Source organism: Acanthochromis polyacanthus, chromosome 1 (assembly GCF_021347895.1).
Source record: "Acanthochromis polyacanthus isolate Apoly-LR-REF ecotype Palm Island chromosome 1, KAUST_Apoly_ChrSc, whole genome shotgun sequence".
NCBI classification, from domain to species: Eukaryota; Metazoa; Chordata; class Actinopteri; family Pomacentridae; genus Acanthochromis; species Acanthochromis polyacanthus.
Window position 1 is genome coordinate 31,144,405 of NC_067113.1, and position 24,959 is coordinate 31,169,363.

The 24,959-nt window shown below is 39.7% G+C and overlaps 3 protein-coding genes across 6 annotated transcripts in view; all 3 read right to left on the minus strand.

Moving 5' to 3' along the window:
• The window catches only part of loxl3b (lysyl oxidase-like 3b), a 37,696-nt gene extending 35,555 nt beyond the window's left edge, over nucleotides 1-2,141 (minus strand). The window contains exon 1 of one of the 4 annotated variants that reach the window (XM_051952901.1): nucleotides 1,723-2,141. The gene's annotated coding sequence lies outside the window, so the exon portion shown is untranslated. The remainder of the gene's footprint in view (nucleotides 1-1,722) is intronic. The other 3 variants (XM_051952892.1, XM_022216748.2, XM_022216765.2) reach the window with 3 other exon arrangements.
• A 2,819-nt stretch (nucleotides 2,142-4,960) lies between these two features.
• Nucleotides 4,961-14,209, minus strand: pank2 (pantothenate kinase 2). Its single transcript, XM_022216735.2, is given in 8 exon segments — nucleotides 4,961-6,987; nucleotides 7,181-7,306; nucleotides 8,772-8,895; nucleotides 9,235-9,411; nucleotides 12,321-12,574; nucleotides 12,974-13,002; nucleotides 13,005-13,325; nucleotides 13,818-14,209. Coding segments are annotated over 8 exon segments (1,296 nt in total). The 5' UTR covers nucleotides 14,032-14,209; the 3' UTR covers nucleotides 4,961-6,936.
• Nucleotides 14,210-15,491: 1,282 nt separating this feature from the next.
• mavs (mitochondrial antiviral signaling protein) lies at nucleotides 15,492-24,866 on the minus strand. Its single transcript, XM_051947952.1, has 5 exons — nucleotides 24,753-24,866; nucleotides 22,016-22,138; nucleotides 21,316-21,493; nucleotides 18,327-19,042; nucleotides 15,492-17,292 (listed from the first exon to the last, which is right to left on the minus strand). Exons 2-5 carry the CDS (start codon nucleotides 22,136-22,138, stop codon nucleotides 16,555-16,557), a joined length of 1,755 nt encoding a protein of 584 aa, XP_051803912.1. The 5' UTR covers nucleotides 24,753-24,866; the 3' UTR covers nucleotides 15,492-16,554.
• Nucleotides 24,867-24,959: the final 93 nt, after the last annotated feature.

Sequence of the window (24,959 nt, forward strand, 5' to 3'; positions counted from 1 at the left end):
CCAGGCAGAGACGCTATAAAGGAAGTCGCATAATACTCTGTACCTTGAACCTTTTTAAATCGATGTTTACTGTCTCAGTTTGATTGGTAGTAGAGGTTAAGATCAAATATAAGCTGTTTTCAGACCTTAAACATCAATTTTGTGAGTGCAGTGTAAATATACCTGATAGAGGTGATACTCAAAAGAAGGAAAATACGATCCAAGCTGATTTAAACTGAACTATCCTGCAAGGGAGACCAATTAGTGGAAAAGCCAGTGTGGCGACACCTCAACTAGAGAACAAAACCCAAAGACAACAACCAGTTAAATAAATGAATGGAATGTAAAAAAATATCTCCTGATTTTCAAACTTATAATAAGGAACCTCCATCACACGAGGCGCCACATATGTTCCTGTATCTGATTTCTGTATCTGATTTGAACAAAAAGCCAACCACTAATTCAAACCAACCCTGTCTCTCTCACACGACTGTTGCTCTTACTCTTTCAGCCTCTCACCAGAGCAGAGACTCCATACCAATGTGCTCATGGATCAGGTCTTGTGAAAGGCTCAAATCAACCAGGCAGCAGTTCCCCTTGGATCAGCACGGCCCTGAGCCTCCACACACACACACACACACGGCTGTTGAAACACTTTTGGTCATCACAAAATCTTAGCCCGAGTCACGTTCCCACGAAAACACACTCGTCTCTAATTGCTAAATTAGTACCAGAGATGTGTGCTTTGTGGACTGAAATACACTGGCAGAGAAAAGCTCCCTGGGCTAGGAGAAGAGAGGACCTCCCTGCCTTGTTGCTGCATGTTGTTGACCTCAGAGGAACTTAGTGAAACTTAATACTGAAAAGAGTCAACATGAGCCACATCACAGGGAGGCGGATGATGGACAGCAGATTAAACCAAAGATGAATACGGAGGGATTAGGATAGAGTTCGTAGATAGAAGTTGCTCAAAATGGAACTATGTGGCGGTTTAACATTTCCTAGAAATTATAGGAAAGTGCACACTGGGTTTGGCGGCTTTCTGGTTCAGTAAAAAAAAAACTAAGATGACATCTCAAAGCACCATATTCTGCTCAGAAACTCAGAATATTACAAACTACTTCTGGATTGGGTCCATGTATAAACATATAACTTATTAAAAAGAGTATACTCCATGAAGATTTACTGCATTTTCACAAAGACACCATCAAACTGAACTTTAAAAGACATTTCTCCTATAAATAGCTTTACTGATGCGTTAATAAATACACTTTCAACTTCTTTATCATCTATTTTCAGGAATATGGCACCAACTTGACAAACCCCAGGACATCACACCACGCTGGAGGACTTCTCTGAATGCACAGACTCCTTTTTCCATGTCACTATTTATCTTTCCGGCTGCAACATTCCTCACATTTCCTAATCTTCTGCAAACTAAAAGTGCTCAGAGAGGCAGCACATTCGGCCAGTTTAAGCGTATAATGATGCAGATGAGCTGGAACTGACTCTAAAGCATAATTTTGCACCAGAGAGTTGTGAAAATAGCACCAAAATGCAGCTTAAATGTGTATTTTTAACATCTTCACTGTAATTTTATTGTTAAATGCGGCTTGTTGCAGGCATCTTACAATTTAGGGAGATTTGCTGCTAATTTATATTGCAATAAATACAGGCATTCCAGCTAAAACGTCATTTTACAGTAAATTTTGGCTCTTTTTGGGCAATTAAACAGATTCTTACCTTATGCCAGTGTGAGGAGGTTGTAACGGTTCCACTGGAGAAAGGAGGGGAGCTGGATCTTGATTTTCGATGATCCCAAACTTCATAAATTAACCTCACAAAGGGGGGGGAAGGTTAATAAATACCCCAGTTCTTGTGTAAAATCATCTCCATCAAACGCGGGTCCAATTTGAGGAGCAACGATCCACCCAGCAGCCAATTACTCCTTACGGCGTTATTGTCCGTAAATTGCCAGCTGTACAGCCTCACCGAGGAGAGGAGAAGGAGGAGGAGGAGGCTGCAGGACTGGAGAGGGCTGGATTTATTCCCTGGAAAGACACTAACTCTTTCATGGACGGCTGTCTTCTCTTACGAAACGCCAAAAAACGTGATTTTCTCGTCTCCAGCGAAGCCTACGTGCCCGGTGAAGCGCACACACGTGTCCGGAGAAGATTTACGACCAAAACTCTGTGACCACGATTAAGAATTTCAGCTTTCATGTCACTGTAAACGGTTCCGCGCTTCTTAATAACATACTCTATTTTGACAGCTGTTACCAGACCGAGAGCGCTTGTAATATTTATATAAATACACATTTTGAGTGATAATCCAGGTGTCAGACCTCCGCAGACGTTTATAGTGTTTTTGGTCATGCCCATCCAAATAAAATAAGGTATTGATGTGGTGAAGTATCAGGGGTTAAATTAGAATTTGTGAGGAGGGGGAGCTCACAGTTGAGAGTCAGAAACAGGGAGGATTTCTTCAGGAGAAAGTAGTTCTCGTCTAAGCTGTGGTCACTGTGAATGTGGATTGTCCAGATTAAGAAGTACGGATTCGGAAAATATGTGCTGCAGGTACATTTTTACAGTTAGATCTTGAGGTAAATCTATCTTAATAGTGAAATTCTGCTAAAGAGAAGCCAAACCATTCTCATTTTTGTTTTATTTATGCACTTTCTGTGCGTTTTGATGATTTGGATCAAATGTCTCCAATAACTGTGGAGAAAAAAAAAAGATTAACCTGAAGCACTGTGAAGTTTCAAAGGACACTACTACACCCCGAAAATAACCCCCAGATCATGTTTATAAAATTATCATCTACGCTTACTTGATGTTTCAGGAAACGCTCCCATTCATAAAAAACAACCCATGAGAGCACCTACTGTGCCAACTGCGTAATTGCGCACAGTTCCTCTTGATTTGAAAACAGTTTGGATCCTGTTGCTGCTTAATAAAGTCAAAGAAAAATAGATTTGTTCTTTCAGCGCAGTACAGCATCTGAATACAGATGTATAGAAGGTAGTTTTCCACTTGCCAAAGTTGCACTTGCAGCCCCTCCATGTGACTGAAATGCCATTAAGTCCTCTATTCTACACATGTAAAAACCCATCCATAAATCATGTAAGTACAGTCTAAACAAGGATATTCAACATACCAAACACATATAACCTAGACAGTGGAAACAATACCATAGTACTGTCTGTATTCATCTAAATGTCACCACTAATCATGATAAAACACAAAGATGTTTTGGTAACAATTATTAAAGTACAAGACAAGCTAAGGCATGATTCTGCCACAGACATAAAGTCATGTGTATCTACATGTAACTATTAAAAAGCAGCTGTAAATTAATATAAAATGGGCAGTACAGCTTTTACACAAAGCTGCAAACAAAATATACTTACTCTGCAGTGGAGGTGATAGGTTTATCAATAACAACTAGCAAGCTAATGCTAAAAGGCTTAAATACAAAAAATATACCACCCTACAGCCTTAAACAACTACAATTCACCCTTTCTATGAACTTAACTTTAAACTAAATTTCTTTAGTTGTGGAAAATACACTTATTTATTCGCTTTTTTCAAAGTCAACGAACTAGCTAAATATGACTTAGCATATCTTCATGGCAAATAAAAAATGTAGCATAACGTTAGCTAGCGGCTAGTCGGTTAGCTTAAAAATTTATAAAGACCAGAGATACTGAACTTAAGAAAGTCAACCTACCGGGAACTTCAAACTCACTTTTGCAACACGTTTGTTTAACTTACACATGAAACTAATAGAAATACCACAATTTGCTGTTTTATGGAGATTACAGGTGAGCTACTTCTGATTCTGGCTGGTTGCCTAGTAGCTGCTAAGCTAAGTTAGCCGGCTGCTAACTGTAGCTACAGATACCTTCTCTGGTTCATTCCATCTAAAATTAAACTTCAAGAACAATTTCTGCTGAACCATTTCCGCCTTGATTTTTTTAAAATTATTATAAACTACAGGTATTTGTCAATTTGTAGCTTGATATATTAAATACTTTTGAAGGTAGATTTTTTTAATTATCCAAATTTTAGCACGTTTTTTGCACACTGATATTTGAAGTTACGTTTAAGCAACAATATCTCCGGAAATATTAAAGATAAAAAACCTGATATTCTCATTGTTACTTCTCATCATGTGATTGATATATAATGTGCAATACTGGACAAGTAGATCAAACAGTGTGTGAATATGGGTGAGATGAAATATGAAAAAGAAAAGATAAAGCCTTCATCAAAAATCTTCCAGCTGATCACTTGTAATATAAAACGTCATACAGAATACTTTTTTTGAAATATTTAAAGACAAAATTGTGAAAAAGTTGTTTTTGCTCAACTTTCATAACTTCTTCTCCATTTTTTTGAAGTATTTCATATTTAATAAAATAATGAATACTTTAATGAAGTATTGTGTGTTTAGTTTTGGATTATTTTGACATGCAAATAAATATGGTTAAGAAAATATAAATTGCCTTCTGCAATATCATTTTTTGTAAATGTGTGCTCAAACATGGAATTTATGACTAAATTTTATTTTTAAATATTTCAACTCATCCATAATGAGAGAGTATTTGAGCTACTTGACCAGAATAACAGACTCTAAATCAATAACATGATGAGAAAGAACAGAAAAAGATCGTTTTTTATCTAGTTCCTCAGTTATTGTCATTCCCTCGTCTTTAACAGTGCAAAAAACAAAACGAAACATGTCAATACAGGGCTGGCAGTCAGATAAAAAAAAAAAATCATGCTAAAATGTCAGATACTGTTTTAAGTATCCATAATATGATTTAAAAAAGGTTTCGAGTAAATCAGAGACGGTCAAGCAGAAGGCCTTTGACGATGTAAGAAGAGATTCTGCCATCTAGTCAAAGTCCCCCCTCAAATATTTAACTCATTTCTTCTTTAGTTTGACAATAAAAAAGCACCACAAGTAGTCAGAAACATATACAGAATTCCTATTTAATAGGGAAATCCAATAAGAAATGTGACAACACTCGGTTACAAAAAAAGTACAAAGTTTTCTTTGCAACGTTACAAGAAAACAACAGTTGGGAACCTTTAGAAACACACATTGGTTTTTCCATTTTTAAAATCACATTGCTAAATATAGTATTGTATTCTATAGGGAAAAAATGATAGGCACTTAATTTAAACTCAACTTGCTGTATGTACAATTTGCAGGTGTTTTATCTCCAGTAGCTGACAACTGAAAAAAACACATTTAGTGATGAAATGTCTTCATTAGGTAGTTTAGGATTTATTGTGGTCCCTGTATATCATGTTTGGACTGAATAGTGAGCAAAGAAATGACAGTAAAATAGGACGGATTAACATTAAATGAAAGGTTTTGGACAACAACAAAAAAAACTCACAGGTTCAATCTCCTAGGTCTAAATTACTAGATATTTCCTAAAAAAATAAACCCTAAGGAGGATTATTGGACCAAGATGGGCATTTAACAGTACATGAGTGCATACATGCTAAACATCAACAGCTGATTTAGGGTCACCTCTTTTACAAGTCTGCACCTGGGGAAACTGACTGACTAAATGTCCTAATTTCTGCCCACATTTTCTGTGCACTTTTATCTGTGCAGATATCTTCCAAAGCAGAAGGATGCAGTGGCTTTAGGGCACTTCAGCAGTGCACATGGTGCTGCAGTTTTACAAATGAAGCAAATGCATTCACAAGCATTTATGCAACAGTGAAATATTGACCGTTCATGGGGACAGAAACCATTTTAAAAAAACGATCAAACACATTCGATAACAGTAACAGTTTATGAATGGGTGAAAAGTAACTTTAAATGTGACTCAGTGAGGAAGAATTGATTGTTTTTTTTGCATTAACTGTGTAAAAATAGTTCACCGTTCTCAGTTCAAATCCAACAGATGATGATGAATAAACATTCACAGATGATAAAAGGTTAAGATTTAGTGGTTGTAAATGATTTGCAGTGTTCTAGCAAAAGTACCAGGTGGATGAAAGCTCAATGTGGACCATAAAGTTACTGAATCTTGAAAATAGAGTGTTTTTACCCTTTTACAAGAGTAACCAATGTTGTTTCGATATCTTAGTTTCTTAGAACTATGCGGAATCTGGGGTGCCAATTAAAAATAAAAAAAATCACAGTTTAAGGTATAACCTCCTTAAACGGTATTAATTTTAGACAGTTTGGTCAATATTTGTGCAATATTTCTGTCACTGAAATAGGAAATGCTCTTTAAAGATGCATTTTTACATTGAATTTTAGAATTTAAGTATTTTCCATTAAAAACTCACAAAAACCCTCCTCTAATGCAAATGTTTACTGCAATCTGGAACCCGAAATAAATATATTGGCGTTTCGAACATGCAGTTTCATTTTTTTGGTTCTGGAAATTTAAGCGAGGCATTTTTCACTATTTTCTAACATTCAAACAACATCAAACCTACTCGTAAACGATTCTTTCCTTGCATATACGTCCATCCACCTGGTACCCAAGTTGGCTAAAATAAACAGTTAAAAGTAGTTGCAAATATTTGGCCCAGAACCTGATACCCACTGGGGGGTAAACGCGGTCAACAAGACAAGACTACCTGACCACAAGTGCTTCTTAAATTAAGTATTTCAGGCAACCCTGGTGATTTTCCTTGAGAGGTTTCGGACCAAACCTGGCTCGTATCTACAAATTCAGGCAGGAAACCAACTTTCATTCACCGACCACAACAGCAGACGTGTGGAAAAAATGCTCTAAATTCACTTTCACAAACCAGCTTCATTTCCGAGTACATAACAGGACCTCTGAATGTGAGCCGACCAGTACCTGGAGGGCGGCTGGCGTGACAATCCACTGTGGAATCGATTGTGAACAGTCTAAAGTGCTAATGGTCTTTGCAGCAGATTGACAGGTGCTTCTTTGGATGTAGTTCAGATGGATTAGGACGGATGCAGAAGCTCCAACAGGGCTCCAACCGCACCAAAGTAACCCTAAAACACAACCAAGAAAAGTAGTCAGAAATCAACGCACATTAACGCAAGAAACCACATTTTAACATTCTAAAACATAAAATTGCACGACAAAATTAGATAAGCAGACCCACAAAGAAAGACCCCAGGAAACTATTTTGATTTTCCGTTTGATTTATGATCTCTGAGCGGATTCTGGGGTGAAGATACGTACCTCGTGTCGAAGGAAAAGCGCCTTGAGCTGGCCTTTGGACCAGTAGTCCATTGCATAAGCCAAGAGCTTCATAGAGAGGGTGTTGACTCGCAGAAAGTTCCCAACAAACACCACTCGCTCAATGTTCTGAGCAAAGAAAGAGAATGGGGATAAAATTACTACAGCATAAACAAACAATAACTGGAGACATTTGTAAAGGCAGTGATATAAGAGTAGCATTTCAGCTAAGAAACAGGATTTTCTCCCGCAATGTCTACAACATTATTACGATAAAACACAGCAAACCAGGGTTAAGGAAATAAAGGAAGTTGTTCAGCTCAATAAATATATCAGTCAATATATATAATTGTGTGACTTTTTGTAACAAAGTTGACATTTTTGCTGTTTTTAGACCTAAAATCAACATGGCCGCCTGTAACCAAACACTTTTAGAGAAAGATTCCTTTAAATATTATACATACACAATTGAGCAAAATTGAAATTTATTTATGAAGATATTTTAGTAAACCTGCTGACAATTGACTCACACACTACTTTATATTAAATAACTCAGAAAGCCTTGAAGTCTTTTCAGGAGGAAATGACATCATGTGGAGCAGGTCATGTGATCTGGAATTAACACATTTCCATGAGAGGTGTTTTTGTAACGGGGGAACTTAGTTGACAGATACAATTTGTTATTTTCCACATAAAATTTGATATAAAGCCAAAACAGAAATCTGTCATTATTTCAACTTAACAAAAAGAACACAACTATTTAATAAGCTCATTTTATTATTGTTTAGCTAATTAGAAGGTGGTTGTTATTAAATTTGGACGGTAACTTTGACATTTTACTGATATCCAGTCATTTTTCATTAATAAGTGATTGTTTTCATAATAAATAATTGTGGAATTTGTAAAGACACGATCATAATGAACATTTTTTAACTTCTAATAAAGATGGATCCAAGATATATCCCAGGTACTTCAAAAGTCCCTCGATTATGTATCAACCCATATCTAGAACATGCTCCTGCAAAATCCGATAACTTCCTTTTACTGGCTGTTTTTCTGCTGAGCAGCTCCAACTACTGTGCAACAAAAGCCCCGTGGATGACGCAGTTTAGCTCCTCTACGCCTTCATAGCCCTGTACAATGCTGCTTGATCAAGACGCCACAAGGCAGCACCGTAAAGAGGCTGAACGCAGAGAGGAAACGGGCAGCAGGAACAGCGGAGGGGAACAGATTACACCACGGGACTGATGATCTGAGGAAAACCTTCTCAAACGCAAACATAAACCAAGCAACGGAGGAATCAATAAGTCACCACACTTCACTATGTTTTGGCCTTGTGATAACTGATGCTTCCTGTATGTTGGACGTCAAATTTTGGGGGAAAAAAAAATACAAAACGCAGATTTTGGAATCAAGTCTGTCTCAGTTAAGGACTATAACAAGTGTTCTGAAGCTATGTGGAAACTACCTTAACACACATTTAACCATTTCCTAATCATGCTGTCATAATTGGTTCCTCTTGTGCCATCCCTGCATACCAAATTGTACAAGAGCTACTCCACCTAATCCTCACGTGCTGCAGCTTTTTACCGACCTCGTTGAGAGCACACATTCTGGTGATGGAGCCGATGTTATTGGTGATGGTGACCAGCGTTGCTCTGGCTAGGTCCTCTTTGGAAACAGACTCGCGCTTCTCTTTGGACATCATGTTGCCAAAACTACCAAAACAAAACAAAATTCATCTTCTTGTGATTACAGGAGAACACAAGCAGCGATATTACAGTTTCCAAAGGACAGAACAGTTCAGAGTACATTTGTTTTTAGTGAAAGCTGCGTTAAGATGCTGGTATTCACAAGGAACTGCATTAACAGATGGAAGCTTCTTGCTTAAAATGCATAAAGTCGAGGCTTCTCATTTCCACCCTGGGGTTGGAAACGGGGTATATTTAGCGCTGTCCTATTTCCTCGCTTCATTAAAGTTCTATTTATGCTGGAATCCGCCACAAACAAGCTCGTGAGCGACGGTAAGAAACGGAAGAAGCAGCTGTAAACCGCACCTTGAGGCCACAGCCCAGCCCGGCAGTCCAAACCTCTCATAGTCTCCTCCGTAGATGTCCCGGACCAGCTTGTCCACGCGGGTGCTCTCCCCCAGAGAAGCCATTTCCAGGGCTTCCTCGAAAGTAGAGCAGCCGGTCAGCAGGCAGCACAGGCCGAGGAAGGTCCCACCGCCGAGGCTGTGGACACACACGGCGACAAAACGTAAGACACCGGAGATTTTTAGCAACTTTAAACCAACAGTTGTGCTATTTTAATGTCTAAATGTGTAATTTCCACAGTGAAACTTCTGATGTCCACATTTTCAACATTTTTAGGAAATCTTTGAACATTTTTTTGGTGGGAAAAAAAAGAAATGTTTAAGAATATTCACAAAAAAAATTAAAAAATTCAACCAAAATTTGCTGAATTTTGGTTAATTTTTTGTGAATGATCTTAAACAAGTTTTACTGATCTATATGTAGTCAATTTTGGGAAAAATTTTTACTCATTTTTTGAAAATATTTACAATATTTTCTTGCCAAATTTGGGGGATTTTTAAAATAAAACTTTTAAGGGAAATGTTTAAGGAATTATTTGAATTTTCTTCCTGAAGGTTTTGCAAATTTTCAGAAATTTGGGGAATTTTTTTTGCTAAATTTTTGCATTTTTTTCAGACAAGGAAACAATATTTTTTGATGCCCATCAACGAGGACAACAAGAGGATTAAATATCTGCAAGATTATGTACATTTTACAGCCTCCTTTAATTACATGAATACAATAAAACTGTGGAGCAGCCACATATGACAGCATTGCACAAGATGCTGACATTTGCAAAAAGAAATTATTATTTTCCACTTTTTCCCCTTTACTTTTATCATATTCCATTTCATTTGTTTCTTCGGGTGTGTGAAGGAAGCTCGCAAAATCTGAATCTCATTAACCACTGTGTTTCTGCTGTGTATGCGACAATAAAGTTCTTGAATGTCGAACACTCTTCTGCTTCCCCCTCAGCAAACAGAACAGAGGGCCATTATGTTGAGGCATTCATGAGTCTCTTTTCAAAGCCACCAGACAGAGAAACCACACGTGAAAACCAACCAGGGGACAGAATAAAGAGGAGGGGAAAGAAAAAGAAAAAAAACGAAAAAAAAAACAAAAAAAAACAACACAACCCTCAGTTTGACTAACATATTTCAAAGTTGGAACTATACTTGGATCAAAATAACAAAGAAAGGAGGGGGAAAAAAACCATTTTGAGGCAACCAGCAAGTTTGGTAAAGGAAGTGGTTACATAACAGACAACTTCAAAAATAAAAAAAAAAAGCTGCTACTTTTCACACAAAGGCTACAAGGAGACGTCCCTGAACCAACCACCCACTCAACCGGACTGAACCTTGACTCCACCATGAACTCCAAATCGCTCACTTTTACTTTCAGAACACATCCACAGCTGCCGGTACAAATTACAGACCGTTGCAAGAAGAATACTAACAATGGGATGAGTTACTTCTTCACACCGTTGCACCTTTAGCTTTGACCGTATTGCTCATATCTGTGCCGGTCTGTAGTAAGAAATGAGCAGCCATTGTTTGCACTCTCAGCTCAAGCTTTTTCATGATTGACTGAGAGACTGTGACGTATGCGATGCATCTTTTGTTGTGGAAATTTGGCATTTGTGGCATGTGAAATAGTACTACTACATAATCCTTTTTTCTGCCATTCTGTATAGTATGGCTATATGAAGGGGTGTGATTTGCTTGTGTCCCAATACATATTACCTGTTTGCTGGCTGATTTCTGCTCATTATTTCATTTCTATAAAGACTGAATACAATCATCTGACCTTCAAATTGAGTCTTTAAGTGTCAAGACCTATTTAAAAAAAATGTAATATGTTGTTTTCATACTTTGATATAAGTATTATCTGCTTCTATACGATTTTTTTTTTTTGCACCAACTAATTTATTTTACACATTACCAGGCAGCAACATGTGCAGAAACACTATAGGTGGTATTTTATGCAGCAATTTCCAATGTTTTCACTCTTTCTTCATGCATATAGCTCCTGCTCAGAGGTCAGAGTCTCTGACAGTGATTTTAATGGGATCACTCTCTCTAAGTCATTAATAATAACAACATTAAATAAAGCAAAGACAAGGATAGACAAAGAGTAATATGCACAAAAAGCAGGTTAGACGTGCTTGATGAAGGAAGAATTTAAAGGATAAAACACAAGCAGTTTTGTTTTTGGTTTCTGTCTTCTTCTGGTCCCTCACTGAGGTTTAATGTGCATATATTTTACCTTCTTTGTGCATTTACACCAAAATAGTGCCTTTTTATCTTCATTAGAGATTGCTCACCTGACTATTTTCTCAGTTTATGCACCACAGTTTTCTAGAGCTTCAAGCAACATCCTCGTATCTTGTTTTTTCTGACTATACCCCAAGATTATCATGCAACTACTACAAGTTAATACAATGAATAAATCCCCATTTGAGGCAGAAACCAACACATGTTGTATTTTTACTTGAAAAACAAGCAAAAAGTTGAACAAAAAGGTTGCTGACTCAATTATTCATCCAACTAATTGCAGTAAAAAATAATTTCTTCATGAACTGCGTTAGGTTTTTGCACAACAAGTGGACAATTTATGACATATGTGTATATATTCCAAACTAAATCTAGTAAAATTTTATACAGATTCAGTTCACAGTTGCTTGATTTTATTGTGAAGGAAACCTGCAGCTTAAACCTGCTCCCCTGCAGCCAATGCACACCCACTGGGACCCTCTCTTCAGCAAAACAATACAAAGAGCCTCAGGCGCTGTATAAATTAAAACCTTCATTAAAAAAAGGGGGGAAAAAAAGGGGAAGTGGAGTCCACTTGAGGCGAGCTGCAGGGGGGCCCCATGAATTTGCTTCAAGGTTCTGCACAGGCATCCTGAACTAACCAAATATAATGTCTAAAAAAGCAGTAACATCTGGTTTATTTTCCTCTTTATACAGAATTTAAAGTTATTTAATTCAGGTTAGCACATTCTTTTTACATTCACCCAAATCTCAAAAGCACAGAGCCAGTTAAGAATCTTTCAAACTCGTCATTACCTGGTCCCAGTGACTCGTTTGTAGTTGTTCTCGGAGTAGACGGCCAAGATACTGACCCCAGACCCGATGTTGACCAGCAGCAGGGGATAGGGGTTCTCCAGTGTATAGGGCTTCTGGACGCAGCGGTCGGGCTCTGTGGGGTTTTCAAAGTAGTAGCACTCCGAGGGGCCGCTGGACACCACCGAGTCGATGTACAGCACCCCCCGAATCAAACAGTCCAGCTCGTCCAGCTTGTGCAGCTGCAGGTCCGCCATCTTTGTTTCATGAGACAAAAAGAGAGCATGGATAACATCCTCGCTAAGGGGATGTGGTTTGGGGGAGCACAGAGGCAGGAAACTGGGGGAGGAGGGAATGCAGGGAGGGTCAAAAAACAGGAACTTTAATTACAATTCAATAGGAGCTGGCGTCGCTAAAAAGAAGAGTACTACAAATCACAACAATCAACAGCACGGTTTGCTCATTTTTAGGTCAAATTAGTTGTACAAGAACGCTTTATTTCATAGTAATGACAGGTCCAAGTAAAGTGACGGATGCTTTAATGCCAGGAAATTCATCTCTTTTGATTTCTGCTCCATCTAACTGCTTTTTGGAACATGTCAAAACCTCACAAATGCAAGTCCCCCCCTTGAAAAAAAGCACAACTGCACACCTACCGTACGGAAATCGGACTCAAACTTGTACGCCCCCCTCCGGTGGCGCAGAGGGTGGTGTGGAGGCTGGAGAAGTGCTTGTTGCGGCCCATCTGCAGGAAGGCTGGCAGGTCGTGTGTGGGGAAGCGGATGAAGTGCAGGTTGCCCGTCCTGCCGCAGAGCGTCAGGTCCTGCAGCTCGAGGTGCACGTCCCTGATGCCCGTCTTGCCATAGGCAGTGTTGGAGGTCAGGTAGCGTCGGATGCTCTTCAGATTCTCCACCTCTTCTTGCTCCTCCTCCGCTGTGATGTCTTTGGGCTCGAAGTACACCAGCTTCACCAGAGTGCCTCCAATGTCCATCCCAAACCAGGGAAATGCTGCATTATGCGAGATAATATATGCACAAAATAATAATTAAAAGAAGATCACTAACATTTTTTTTAAACAAAATGCATCATATTGCATGATAACAAACACACATTTTTAATATTTTAGTGCATTATGACAGTGGGGACAAGTGCAGATGATGTCTTAGTGTTGTGATGGTGAGCAGCTTCATCTCTGCAAGCCACAGTACAATGTGTACCGCGAACGCCATCTTGTTGCAAAATAGATTCAGGCTATTTACTGCCACTACAGCTCACCGATAGTAGATTTAACACCAACGGTAAATGGAACGTCAGCGTCTCATTACAACATTACGCATCCATTTCGGTTAAAATTTTAGGAATTTATATAATACTTTAACTGTAAATCTGGATTACCACTGGCTATGTTTTGTGAGGAAACGCCTTTGATTTCTGTGATACATGCAATAGACCCCTTCTTCCCCAGTAAATACACCAAGCCCACGCTAGCAAAACACCTACGCGGCCTTGTCTTCTTCACCGAGTCGCTCCGATGCCTCGCCGTCGCGTTGGAGCTGCGTCGGTCGGGTGTGGCTCTCCCCGCGGGCGCGGCCGCCTCGCTGCCGGGCTCGCTTCGGAAATAGCCGGGCATCTCCTTGTTGGACCGCGGCTGCTTCGAAGGCGTTTCATCTTCGTCGACAGTATCATCGTCGCGCTGGTGGCCATTGAACGCCATTGAAAAGAAACGACCAGTTAACTACATAAATGCCCCGGGTTTACGATAAGTTAAATCATTAGGCGTCAATGATTTATGAGGACAATGGTGTCCGCGGTTTAACGAGCTAGCTAATTAGCCAGCTAAGTGTCGTTTCAAACGGCGGGGCTTCATGTCCTTTTTATGTTCGCTGTCAATACTTAGGGGGGCGGGGCCAGCAGCTGATTGACGGGTCCTGGAACCAATCAGAGGGCGAATCCAGCAGCAAGAAAACAGTTCACAAAAGAAGGTTGATGTCACTTTTTTCTTGATTATTCCCATTAAACACACACATACACACACTACGTACGCATGGGGAAGAGAAACAAGCACCATTTTATAATCCCAAATAAATTAAGATTTTAAAAACATACTTACCCACTCAAACCCCAAGCAGTTTCTGGCAGTTTTTCTTTTCCTATCACATTTTAGTTCACTGTGAGCTCGTTTTTTACTGCAATGTGAAGTCATGTACCTGAATGGAAACAGCAAAACCATTGCTACAAGCAGAGAAACCTGAAAATGTGCTTTGTGCACCGTAGCAAATATATAATGCCATAAATCATAATAAAAGAAGAAAAGGAAAATGTGAATTTGTTTATTAGCAATTTTTTTTTTTTTTACAAGATTTGTTAAACTTTTGTAAATTTTGCTTTATGATATGATAGACCGAAAAACAGCTTCCATAAATGAACTCAACTCTGACAAAAACTCACACTAGCTGTCTGGACCCGAGTACCTACTACCCAGCTATGCATTTTGTATTTTTAGTTTTTTATTATTATGCACCAAAAGTTTGTCCAGTTTCCTTGTATATCATAATGACTATTTTATCTTGCCTAGAAAATTGGTTTGCGAATGCTCCTCGAATAACTAAACAACTGAAGACTGTATTTTTTCCTGTTTCACCAGTGTTGATGCTGAAATGTGTGTGTGTGTGTGTGTGTGTGTGGGGGGGGGGGGGGGGGGGGGGAATCGATGTTCAGACTTCATTCTGTATCAAGACAACCAAAAAGTTCTACATCAGTTTTGGTAATCCTGGGGGGGAAAAAACACCTTTAAACATGCATGTGACACCTTTTTACATCAGCAATATATGAATTAATCCAAATACATTCATAAAAACTACTTGGACTTATTAGATCTTATGTTTTTAGAAAGATTTTTGCTCATGTTCAAACATAACATATATGTGTCCGTGTCCCAGTATTGTGACAGTAAACCAACATGTCTGACACTGATGCTGTAAAATGGAATTCAGGCATCGTTAATTTTATTAATTACACCTGTTGTGTCTTTTGAATTCTAACATGCCATCACATTTTCAGTGAAAATAGCCTACGGATGTCTGATTCTTAACAATTTGTCCAATAAAATTTTGGGGACAAACTATGATTTTCATTTCTTTAGAGTTTCTCTGAAAGAAATTCAAATAAATGCACTTTCAAATATATTTTCAGGTTTATTGGTGTGATTGCTGGAGTGCATAGCTATAGACAGTGCATAAAAGTCCAGTTAAAACTGAGCTCAGATTACAATTTACATGTGAGCCATCATCAAAATGCATTTCATCTCCACCTTTGCCACTCAAATATGCTCTTAAAATGTGCAAAACCATTTAGATTAGCCTTTCCCTGTACTGACAAAGCTATTTACAATAAAATATGTCATCTCACACACACTTTTTCTATTTCAAAAGGGGAAAAAAAGGACGATACGATGTGTCAGAGTAATGGGAGACGCTTTCCTGCTCAGAAATTAACTAGAGGGTGCTGCAGTAAAAAGAAAAATCACCATTAAGGAGTCAAATGTTCTTTTAAAAAGATCTGGGAGTTTTCTAATTATGTAAAATAACTATTCAGGATTTCGCTGACTAACTCTGTTGAATATCTGAAGCATCACTAGTGCTTTGGAATGCTTCTGATACATTCGGCTCATTTAAAATACATAATTAGATTTCTACATAGTGAGTACCTATATTTAAATATTTACAAATAAATACAAACAGTGCAATAGCGATCATTTACAGCCACAGGAAAGGGGCATTTACAGACTGTGCCGCGCTGCTCGTTTTCTCTCTTCTCCAGTCCAAATCTAATAAAATCCACGTTTATGATCCTCACTGGGTGGCAGCCAACAGTTTTATCTTGCTTATCAGACAACAGAACAAACAAACAATCATTAATAACGAGACGCAGCGTGCTTTAAAAACCACACATTTCCAGCGAGTGCATAAATAACCTGAGATCCCAGCTAAGTTCGGTGAAGTCTCCCCCCCCGACTACAACAATAACAGTAGATTTGGTTTTTGCTCTCAACAGTAAAAAGATAAAACAAACTCAACCACAGAGCTGTAATTAACGACATGATCAAAGGTCTTGCAAGTCAGCTATTAGTAGGATGGGTAATGATTAAACTGCTGCCTCTCGCCATGCCAGAGCAGTGACTACAATAAGGCATCAGACCCTTAAGATTCTGCGTCTTCTTGGTTGGTATTAAATTCTCTTAACTCTTGAACTTCCACACTGCCAGCAGGGCACAGGCTCCCACTCCCACAGCAGTCAGAATGTACTTTGTGTTGGCAGACTGGTTCAGATTGGCCTGAAGAGTCGCCTTGTCGTCTGAATTCTTCTCATGCGAGTTATCAGCTGCTGCCGGCTCACAGGAGGCGGCGTTTAGACCCGATACGGTATCAGCATTAGTGGACAGCGGTGGTGCAGAGGTGAATTCTTTGGCTGCTTCGCCGTTGATTTGAATCTGCGGCGCCGAGGTTTGGCCGTCCAGGTTCGGGACGGACGGCGCCTCGGATACTTGCACCACGTGCTCCAGAACCCCCAGGCTCGGAGACTCGTAGTGGTTCTCCTCGGGTTCGTTGTGGTTGAGGGCGACGCCGTTCTCCTGGTATGGCGACTCTGCGACTGGATTCTGGATGGCAGAGCAGGCAGGAGAGCTCACAGCGTCCAGAGCAGCTTCGCTTATGTCCAGGCGATCGTTGTTACCAGAGTAAGGCTCCAGAGTAGCTTCGCTTACCTCCAGGCGATCGCTGTTACCAGAGTAGGGAGAGACGGATGCAGGGGCAGTAGGACTGCTGTGATGTTCTGGTTGGACGCTGACCAGTTGTCCAGGTTTGCTGAGACACACAGAGTTGTCACCATTAAGGGAGATGTCAACTCCACCAGCAGCAGCAACACGATCAGGGGAGGTTGGAGCTGCAGTTTCAGTCTGTGGGCTCTTTTCAACAACCTGCAGGTGAAATAAATGGCAGGTTAGAAGTTAATTAACCCTCCTGTTGTCCTCATTTACGGGCACCAAAAAATATTGTTTCCTTGTCTGAAAAAAAAATTCCAAAATTTCTGAAAATTTGCAAAAGCTTCGGGAAGAAAATTCCACTAATTCCTGAAAAGTTTCCCTTAAAAATTACATTTTTTAAAAAAATCCCTCAAACTTGGCAAGAAAATTCTTGTAAATATTTTCAAAAAATGAGCAAAAATCTTCCAAAAAATCCTAAAAATATCTAAAGTGATTCCACATATATTAGTAAAACTTCTAATATTTTCTTTAAGAACATTCATAAAAAATTGATGTTTAATAAGGTTTATGTATGAATGTGTAGGATGGATTTCATTAAATTTAGCCTACAGACTCTGTTCTGTTTTTTCGTAGGGCCTGTATTAGCATGAACATCTGGCTGCGTGACACACACTCCTGCCAAACCATTCACACCCTTCCAATGACAGACAGCTGGCAGCTGCTATGAGCCAAAAAATGCAGGAGAGTGCCAGCAGAGTTAAGGAAGAAGAGCGACTGGATTCTGGGAAATGAGAATACGAACAACGCAGGACAGAAAGCATCCTGAAAATCTGCTTTGAACATGTTCTATGAGAAGGGGAATACACTCAGCACATTGTGTTGCTATGGCTCTAAGATACACACAGTATGAACATAAATGTGTTCTGATAAAAATAAAACTCAAAAAGGCACCTTTAAGTTTGATGTCATGTGCAAACAGTAAATTAAAATGCCATCATCCACTATGTGTACATAAAGATACAGTAAAAGCTGAATTTCTCAGAAAGTATCAGTCTTGTTGAGATGTTTTGCTTCTTTTTTTTTTTAAATAAATAAATTTTAAAATCTGTGTATCTTAGTGTTTATTGTGGTGGATCTTTTGCTTTTTTTATTGCTAAAGCTTAAAATAAGTGTATTTTGGTGTTTAATGCAGAGATATTTAATTTTTTTAATAAATAAAGTTTAAAATGAGTGTATTTGGTGTTCACCTGTGTAGCAGCAGGTTCAGAAGTCTCTTCAGGCTGCAGGACAGTAGCAGGAATTACGTTGACCGGAGGGGTGGTGTCCTGGACTGGAGGCTTCTCTGGGGTCAAAGTGAGGAAGGAGGATCCATCTGAGTCTATCTGAGCTGGAGATGGACTCCATGGTGGGGTCTCCTCTGTGGCTGCTGCTGTTTGGAGTTGGTCCTGGTGGGACGGAGTGTCTGCTTCATTCTGCACAACCCGATTCGGGGTGATCGTGGAATCGACTGCAACCTCGCCGTTTCCTGAGCTCACCTGATCGGGGATGTCCGATTCGGAGTTTTCCTCCGGCTCCTGGTGGGAGTTGACATCTCTTTGCTGCAGGGGAGGTGTGGTCACCTGAGTGTGGGGGATGACAGGCGATGGAGGAGGTGTCGACGGTGGAGGTTGCACTTCAGTTTGAGTTGGCTGTGGAGGTTCAGCGACAGGCTCAGGTGGGGAAACTGCTTGGGGAACTACCTTTGCTGCTGCTGGTGCTGGGGTTTGGGCGACTTGCAGCTGCTGTGGGGTTTCCAGAGGAGGTGGAGTCTGAACGGCTGGCTCTGGAGGAGATGGAGGAGCTTCAACAACAGCAGAAGCAGCAGGAGCAGCATCAGTCTCTGGAACTGGCAAACGGCTGTCAGATGGCGGAGGATGGACGTGTGCCCTCACGACATTCGTTGGAGGAGAGCTGGGGTTGGAATCTAGGGCAAAGCAAACAGCGTTGGGATTTACATCTGCTCTGATCACACATAATTGATGCTCAATGAAACCCTGAATCACTAACTCATTTACTGGAGTCTAACATAACACAAAAAAGGACAAAAGTTCCCAGGATCATACAGCCTTTCAACATTAGCTAACACAATGTAGCATTAGAACACAGGAGTGATGGTTGCTGGAAATCTTCCTCTGTACCCCTATGGAGATATTCTGTTAAAAATCAGCCATTTCCAGCTAGAATAGTCATTTACCACATTAATAATGTCTAGGTGGATTTCAGTGAGCCCAAACTTTTGAACGGTAGCATAGGTAATAGTGAACACAGGTGGTAAAATTAAAGATTCAAACAACAGACATTTTATTTTTGCCAATATGCAGTTAAAAAGCAGAACGCAGAGCTGCAACTATTCATCAGTTACTCAGTCAGTTGTGTTATTTTGCTGAGTAATTTCTTATAGAAAAACAGTCTAAATTCTCAGATTGCAGCTTCTTAAATGTGAAAATGTTCTGGTTTCTTTCCTCCTCTACGAGTAGCTTTGGTTTGTGGACAAAACACGACATTTAAGAGCGCTGTCTTGTGCTTTGGGAAACACATTTTTGACATTTTAAGACCAGTTAATTGAGTAAATAGCTGAAAATGATCTGCAGCCTTGGCATCAATATCTAGCCAGTGCCCAACTTTATTTCACAGTATAAAGGAATTGTAATTTCACTAGCATATGACACTGTTTGTTCACACTATGCAAATGCTGTGGTCACTAGAATTACTTTGAGAATAAAAACAGCATATTAATGTGTGTGAAAATCTTCTGACATGCATAAAAAGCACAGGTTGACATATAGCTATCTAACATTTTGGTATTTTTAGCTTCAAGTCAGCATTCTCCCACGTTTCCCACAAGTGTGCAGAGTTGTGAACCACCCGTCAAGGTCGAACAACAAGGAGACACCGTTTTGCTTTAACGGTATAAATCAGCTTACAGTGGTCACAGCCCGCTTGCTCGCCTGAGAACCGTCCATGCATGTGTGAATGGAGATAATCATATGTACACCTTAGACACTCAAGTCTCAGGCAAAGGTAGACTTAACTCAATGTGCATCTAAACAGCATTAAGTAAACATTTTATTTCCACAGGACTGCTATCTGAAGTGGTTAGTGCAAAATGTGGAAATATGGCCTCAGAAACTTGGATTATTCTGCACAAGATGAACATATCTAAATGTCTTACTTTCCTCCAAACCCTAGCAGAGCATCAAATGATATAGATAAGCAAGCAGTTTGATTTAAGAGTAAATATTCCCTTATTATCTCACATACTAACTGTCCGACACGCTGTGGTCTGCAGTACGGGGGCCCCACAGGGGACTGTCCTTGCCCCCTTTCTTTTCATCCTCTACACTGCAGACTTCTCCCATCACACCACAATCTGCCATCTTCAGAAGTTCTCTGACGACTCTGCCATTGTCACTGACAGAGATGAGGAGGAGTACAGAGAACTTAACCGGGACTTTGTGGACTGGTGCCTTCTGAACTGCCTCCAGATCAATGCGGTGAAAACCGAGGAACTGGTGGTGGACTATAGCAGGAACAGACACACTTCTCCTACACCAGTGAACATCCAGGGAACGGACTTTAGATTGTGGACTCCTACAGGTACCTGGGTGTTCACTTAAACAAGAAACTGGACTGGACTACTAACACCAGCGCACTATACAAGAAAGGTCAGAGCAGACTCCACCTGCTCAGAAAACTGAGGTCCTTCGGGGTGCAGGGAGCACTTCTGAAGACCTTTTATGATTCTGTGGTGGCATCAGCCATCGTGTATGGAGTGGTCTGCTGGAGCAGCAGCATCACGGCTGCAGACAGGAGGAGACTAAATAAACAAACTGGTAAAGAAAGATACTGCAGGTCCTTCCTTCCTGCTGCAGTCACACTTTACAATCAAGCTCCCAGTAGTTTCTGTTCACCCATTTACAAACTGTGCAATAAAAAATGTAAATACTGGTGCTGTGCAATTTCATTAAAAAATTACTGTAAATACTGCTTTCTTTCTTCTTCTGAAGAAAATACTTCTATTTATATATATGCACTGTGTGCTGCACTCTTTCTTTGATTCAAGTGTTCTAATTGCTGCTGTACACTGTAAATTTCCCCGCTGTGGGATTAATAAAGGTTTAATCTATCTATCTATCAAATTGCATTATATTCTTTACTTCTACTACACAGTGTAAGGTGAATTGTTTGCTGACTTACTGTTGCCTCTCAGAGCGTTGTATTCTCTTCTGATGTCAGCTGCGATAGTCGTATGCTCACATGCTTCGAGCGCCTCGATGAACTGCTCCGGCCAGTTTTCTCTTCTCTTTAGACAATCCAGGAGAAGCACCATGCCTTGAAAATTCCCACTAGTCTCTCTTTTTGCTTCTATAGTTTCCTAAAATTGATTTAAAGCAAAAAAAAAAAAAAAAAAAAAAACACACTCACATGATTAGTTTATGATGTCAGTAATCAGCTTTGTCTTAGTGTACTGTATCTATTTAGCAAAAAACATCATCACTGACAATGAATAAGTCAATAACTAGACAAACAATGTTTCTTAAGAAACATTTTTAACATTTCTTTTTTTCTACCAAAAAATGTTCAATGATTTCCCAAAAACATTGAAAATGTGAGTTTTTTTCCCCACATTTTCAAACTTTAAACCGGTTCAATTTTGACCCACAGGACGACACGAGGGTTAATAATTGTAATATTTAAGAGCTTTGGTTTGTAGCATGATTAAGACTCCAGAGTGAGTATTTTTAGGCTGTCTGTGCAGAAACTGAAGCATTTTGTTGACACTTCTGTTAAATAAATCTGAATACTGGTGTCAGTGCACAGCATTATTCAATTTTTTTTTTTTTTTTTTTTTAAATCACATATTTAGTAGTAAATCCTTACATATAATGAAACTTACCCTGTCGTGAGAAGTCAGGCAGGGCAGATGGACCATTATTTCTCTCACTTTCACCTTGCTGACAATGGTGGGCATGTTCCGCCGCAAGTATCCATTGTACAATTTGTCGTCGACGAAAGACATCTAAAAAGTCAGAGAGTAGATAAAAACGTTAAAAATTCTAATTCCTGATACACAAGTCGGGTTCCTTGTTATTTACAGCTGTGCAAACGGGTACACAGCCCCACATACCTCCGATGGCACAGCCCTTTGGCAACGTTCCCTTGGACAAACCGAATCGGCACTTCCCTTTGGCTTTGTGTGAGATGTGAAAGCACCCAAAAGAATAAATTGTAATCTGATCGCTGAGGTCTGAAGCAGTTACCGACACAGTGAGGGGATTTTTATTCAACGAAACCGAAACTGAAAGAGGAGATCAGCCAGCCTGCTGCTGAGGCAAAAAGGAAAACTCTCTCTTTCAGTTTGGTCATGATTGTCTCAAAAACCGTGACACGTTGCACACTCGCAGCTCTTTTCTTTCTCAGTAGCGGAAAACACTCCTACTTTTCAAGGTTGTAGCCATCTGCAGCAAGAAGACGGTGAACGGGTCCCAGCTAGTCACTGATTAATCACCTCCAGACTCCGGTTTAATATCTGAACTTTAATATGTGCAGCAGGAACGCTTCAAATGTCTCATTCCAAACACACCCACACGCTTTCAGGGTCAGTTAGAAAGCTCGAGTGCACTTTTTTTCTGTAGTGAATACACTTTAAGCCTTTTCTTTTGTTTGTCTATAAACAGCCAGGTTAAGTAATCTGTCGTCAGGTTCAGTCAGAGGAGACGTTTTCACAAGATATCCCATCACCACCGGCGGCGAGGTTTAAAGTTTAGTGTAAATGTGAGACGGCAGCAACTGCACACTGCGAATGGAATAAATATCAGACGCAGGAATCAAAGAGCAAAGTCTTCCTTGTTGTATCATTATCCTACGGAGGCCACACTTTACCTGCTGCACACTTATACGACCGGACAGGTGAATAGTACCGTGTGCTCAGGTCTTGTGAGTAAAGTTTGTGTGGGTCTACGTTGTTTCAAAGCACGCATCTAAGTGTAAAGTGATGAGAGATTGCAGATTAACAGGAAAAGGATGGGGGGGCGCGGGGGAAGAAGGCACCTTGACGCAAAGGCCGGAGCTGAGCCAAATGAATGACCTCTAAACTGGCATGTCACTACTCTCCTTTTCTTGCCAGTCTCCTTGGCTTTCCAAGACTCTGGACTCTCAAATTTCACACACAACAGACATGTTTACTAGAATCTCACAGCTGCACCTTCAAGTCTTAACCGTAGTCTCGCCTCACTAAAGGAAAGACAGTGTTCAGAAGAAGTGAAAGTAAAGATATTGACACGTGCATAAGGAAATAATCCGTTTAGAAGTCAATCGGTCGGACAAGAAGGTGGTGGGAAATATGTTACTAAGCCACAAAAAAAGGATTAAAAGAGCTACACAAATACAACAATTAGGAAGAAACTGCCACCTGCCTGCAAATTCTACAAAGAAAAAGACTTTTCAATCCTAGTTCTGGGTAAAACGGCTTGTTAAGTAGGTTTGAGAAAGAATTTTAAAAGGCTGCACAAACACAACAAGGACGAGCGGTTGTAAATTATGGAAACATCACAAAAACTACTTCTAAAGCCTATTTTAGGGGGTAGGGAAGGTCACCTACAGATAAAACAATAGCAACAGCAGGTAAATTATTGAACTATGCTGTTAAAACTAACCTTAAAGCATATTTTGGAGACTAAAAAGACTGATACCTCCTTTACATTATATAAATATATCACGAAAGCTACTCTACACGCCTGTTTTAGGGGGTAAAAAAGCTGGCGAATAAGGTTGGGAATAATTCAAAAAGACTGCACAAACACAACAAGGATGAAGGACACTGATACCTGCCTGTAAATTATAGAAATATATCTTTAAAACTGCTTATAAAGCCTATTGATACTAATTTAGAAGGCTGGGGATAGTTTAAGATGACTGCACACATACATGTAAATTATTCCTCCAACTCAATATAAACTACCTCTAATGCCTATTTTGGGTGTAACATAACTGACTAATAAGGTTGGGGATTATTGATAATGGCTAAACATACACAATAAGCACAAAAGAGACTGATAGTTAGATGTAAAAATATAGCAATATGTCATTACAGCTGTTTTTAATGCTTATTTTAGGGGGTAAAACAACTGACTAAGGAAGCTGAGGACAATTTAAGAAGGCTGCACACATAGAATAAGAACAACAGCATGTAAATGACTAAAAATAAGTCAATAAAATAACTTTTGATGTCCATTTTTGGTGCAAAACAACTGACAAAGCAGGTTGGGAATACTTTAAGATGGCTAAACAACCAAAACAACGACGACAGTCTGTAAATCATTAAAAAATAACTCCATAAAACGACTTTAAAAGCCTATTTTGAGGTGTCCAACAACTGACTAAGAAGGTTAAAGATAAATTAAGAAGGCTAAAGAACCTCAACAAGGACTAACGACATCAATAAATCATAGAAATATGTTTGCTAGCCAACAGGAATTAGCAGTTAAAAGTTGCGCAGAAGCAAAGTGAAAGATACGACACAACCCAGCTAATGTCACAGCGGCAACACCGGGGCCAAAACGTTCAATCAAACACCAATTCAGGGTGATTACACATTTAATTTAGATTGCTAAAGTCTCTAATCTCGTCCTCACCTTTCGTTTTTAGAGCTCCTACAGTGCGTGACTCTCCCAAGCGCTATTCCTGCTCTCATTAAAACCTGCGCTGTCTTCTTCTCACACATCTGCGCAGAGGTTCCGCCCACGACCACATTCTCCGCTCGTATTGGACACCAGCGCCATTAATCAAATAGCGCTCCAATAGAAATGAGCAGAGGGCGCATGGGAGGCGGGGCTTGGCTA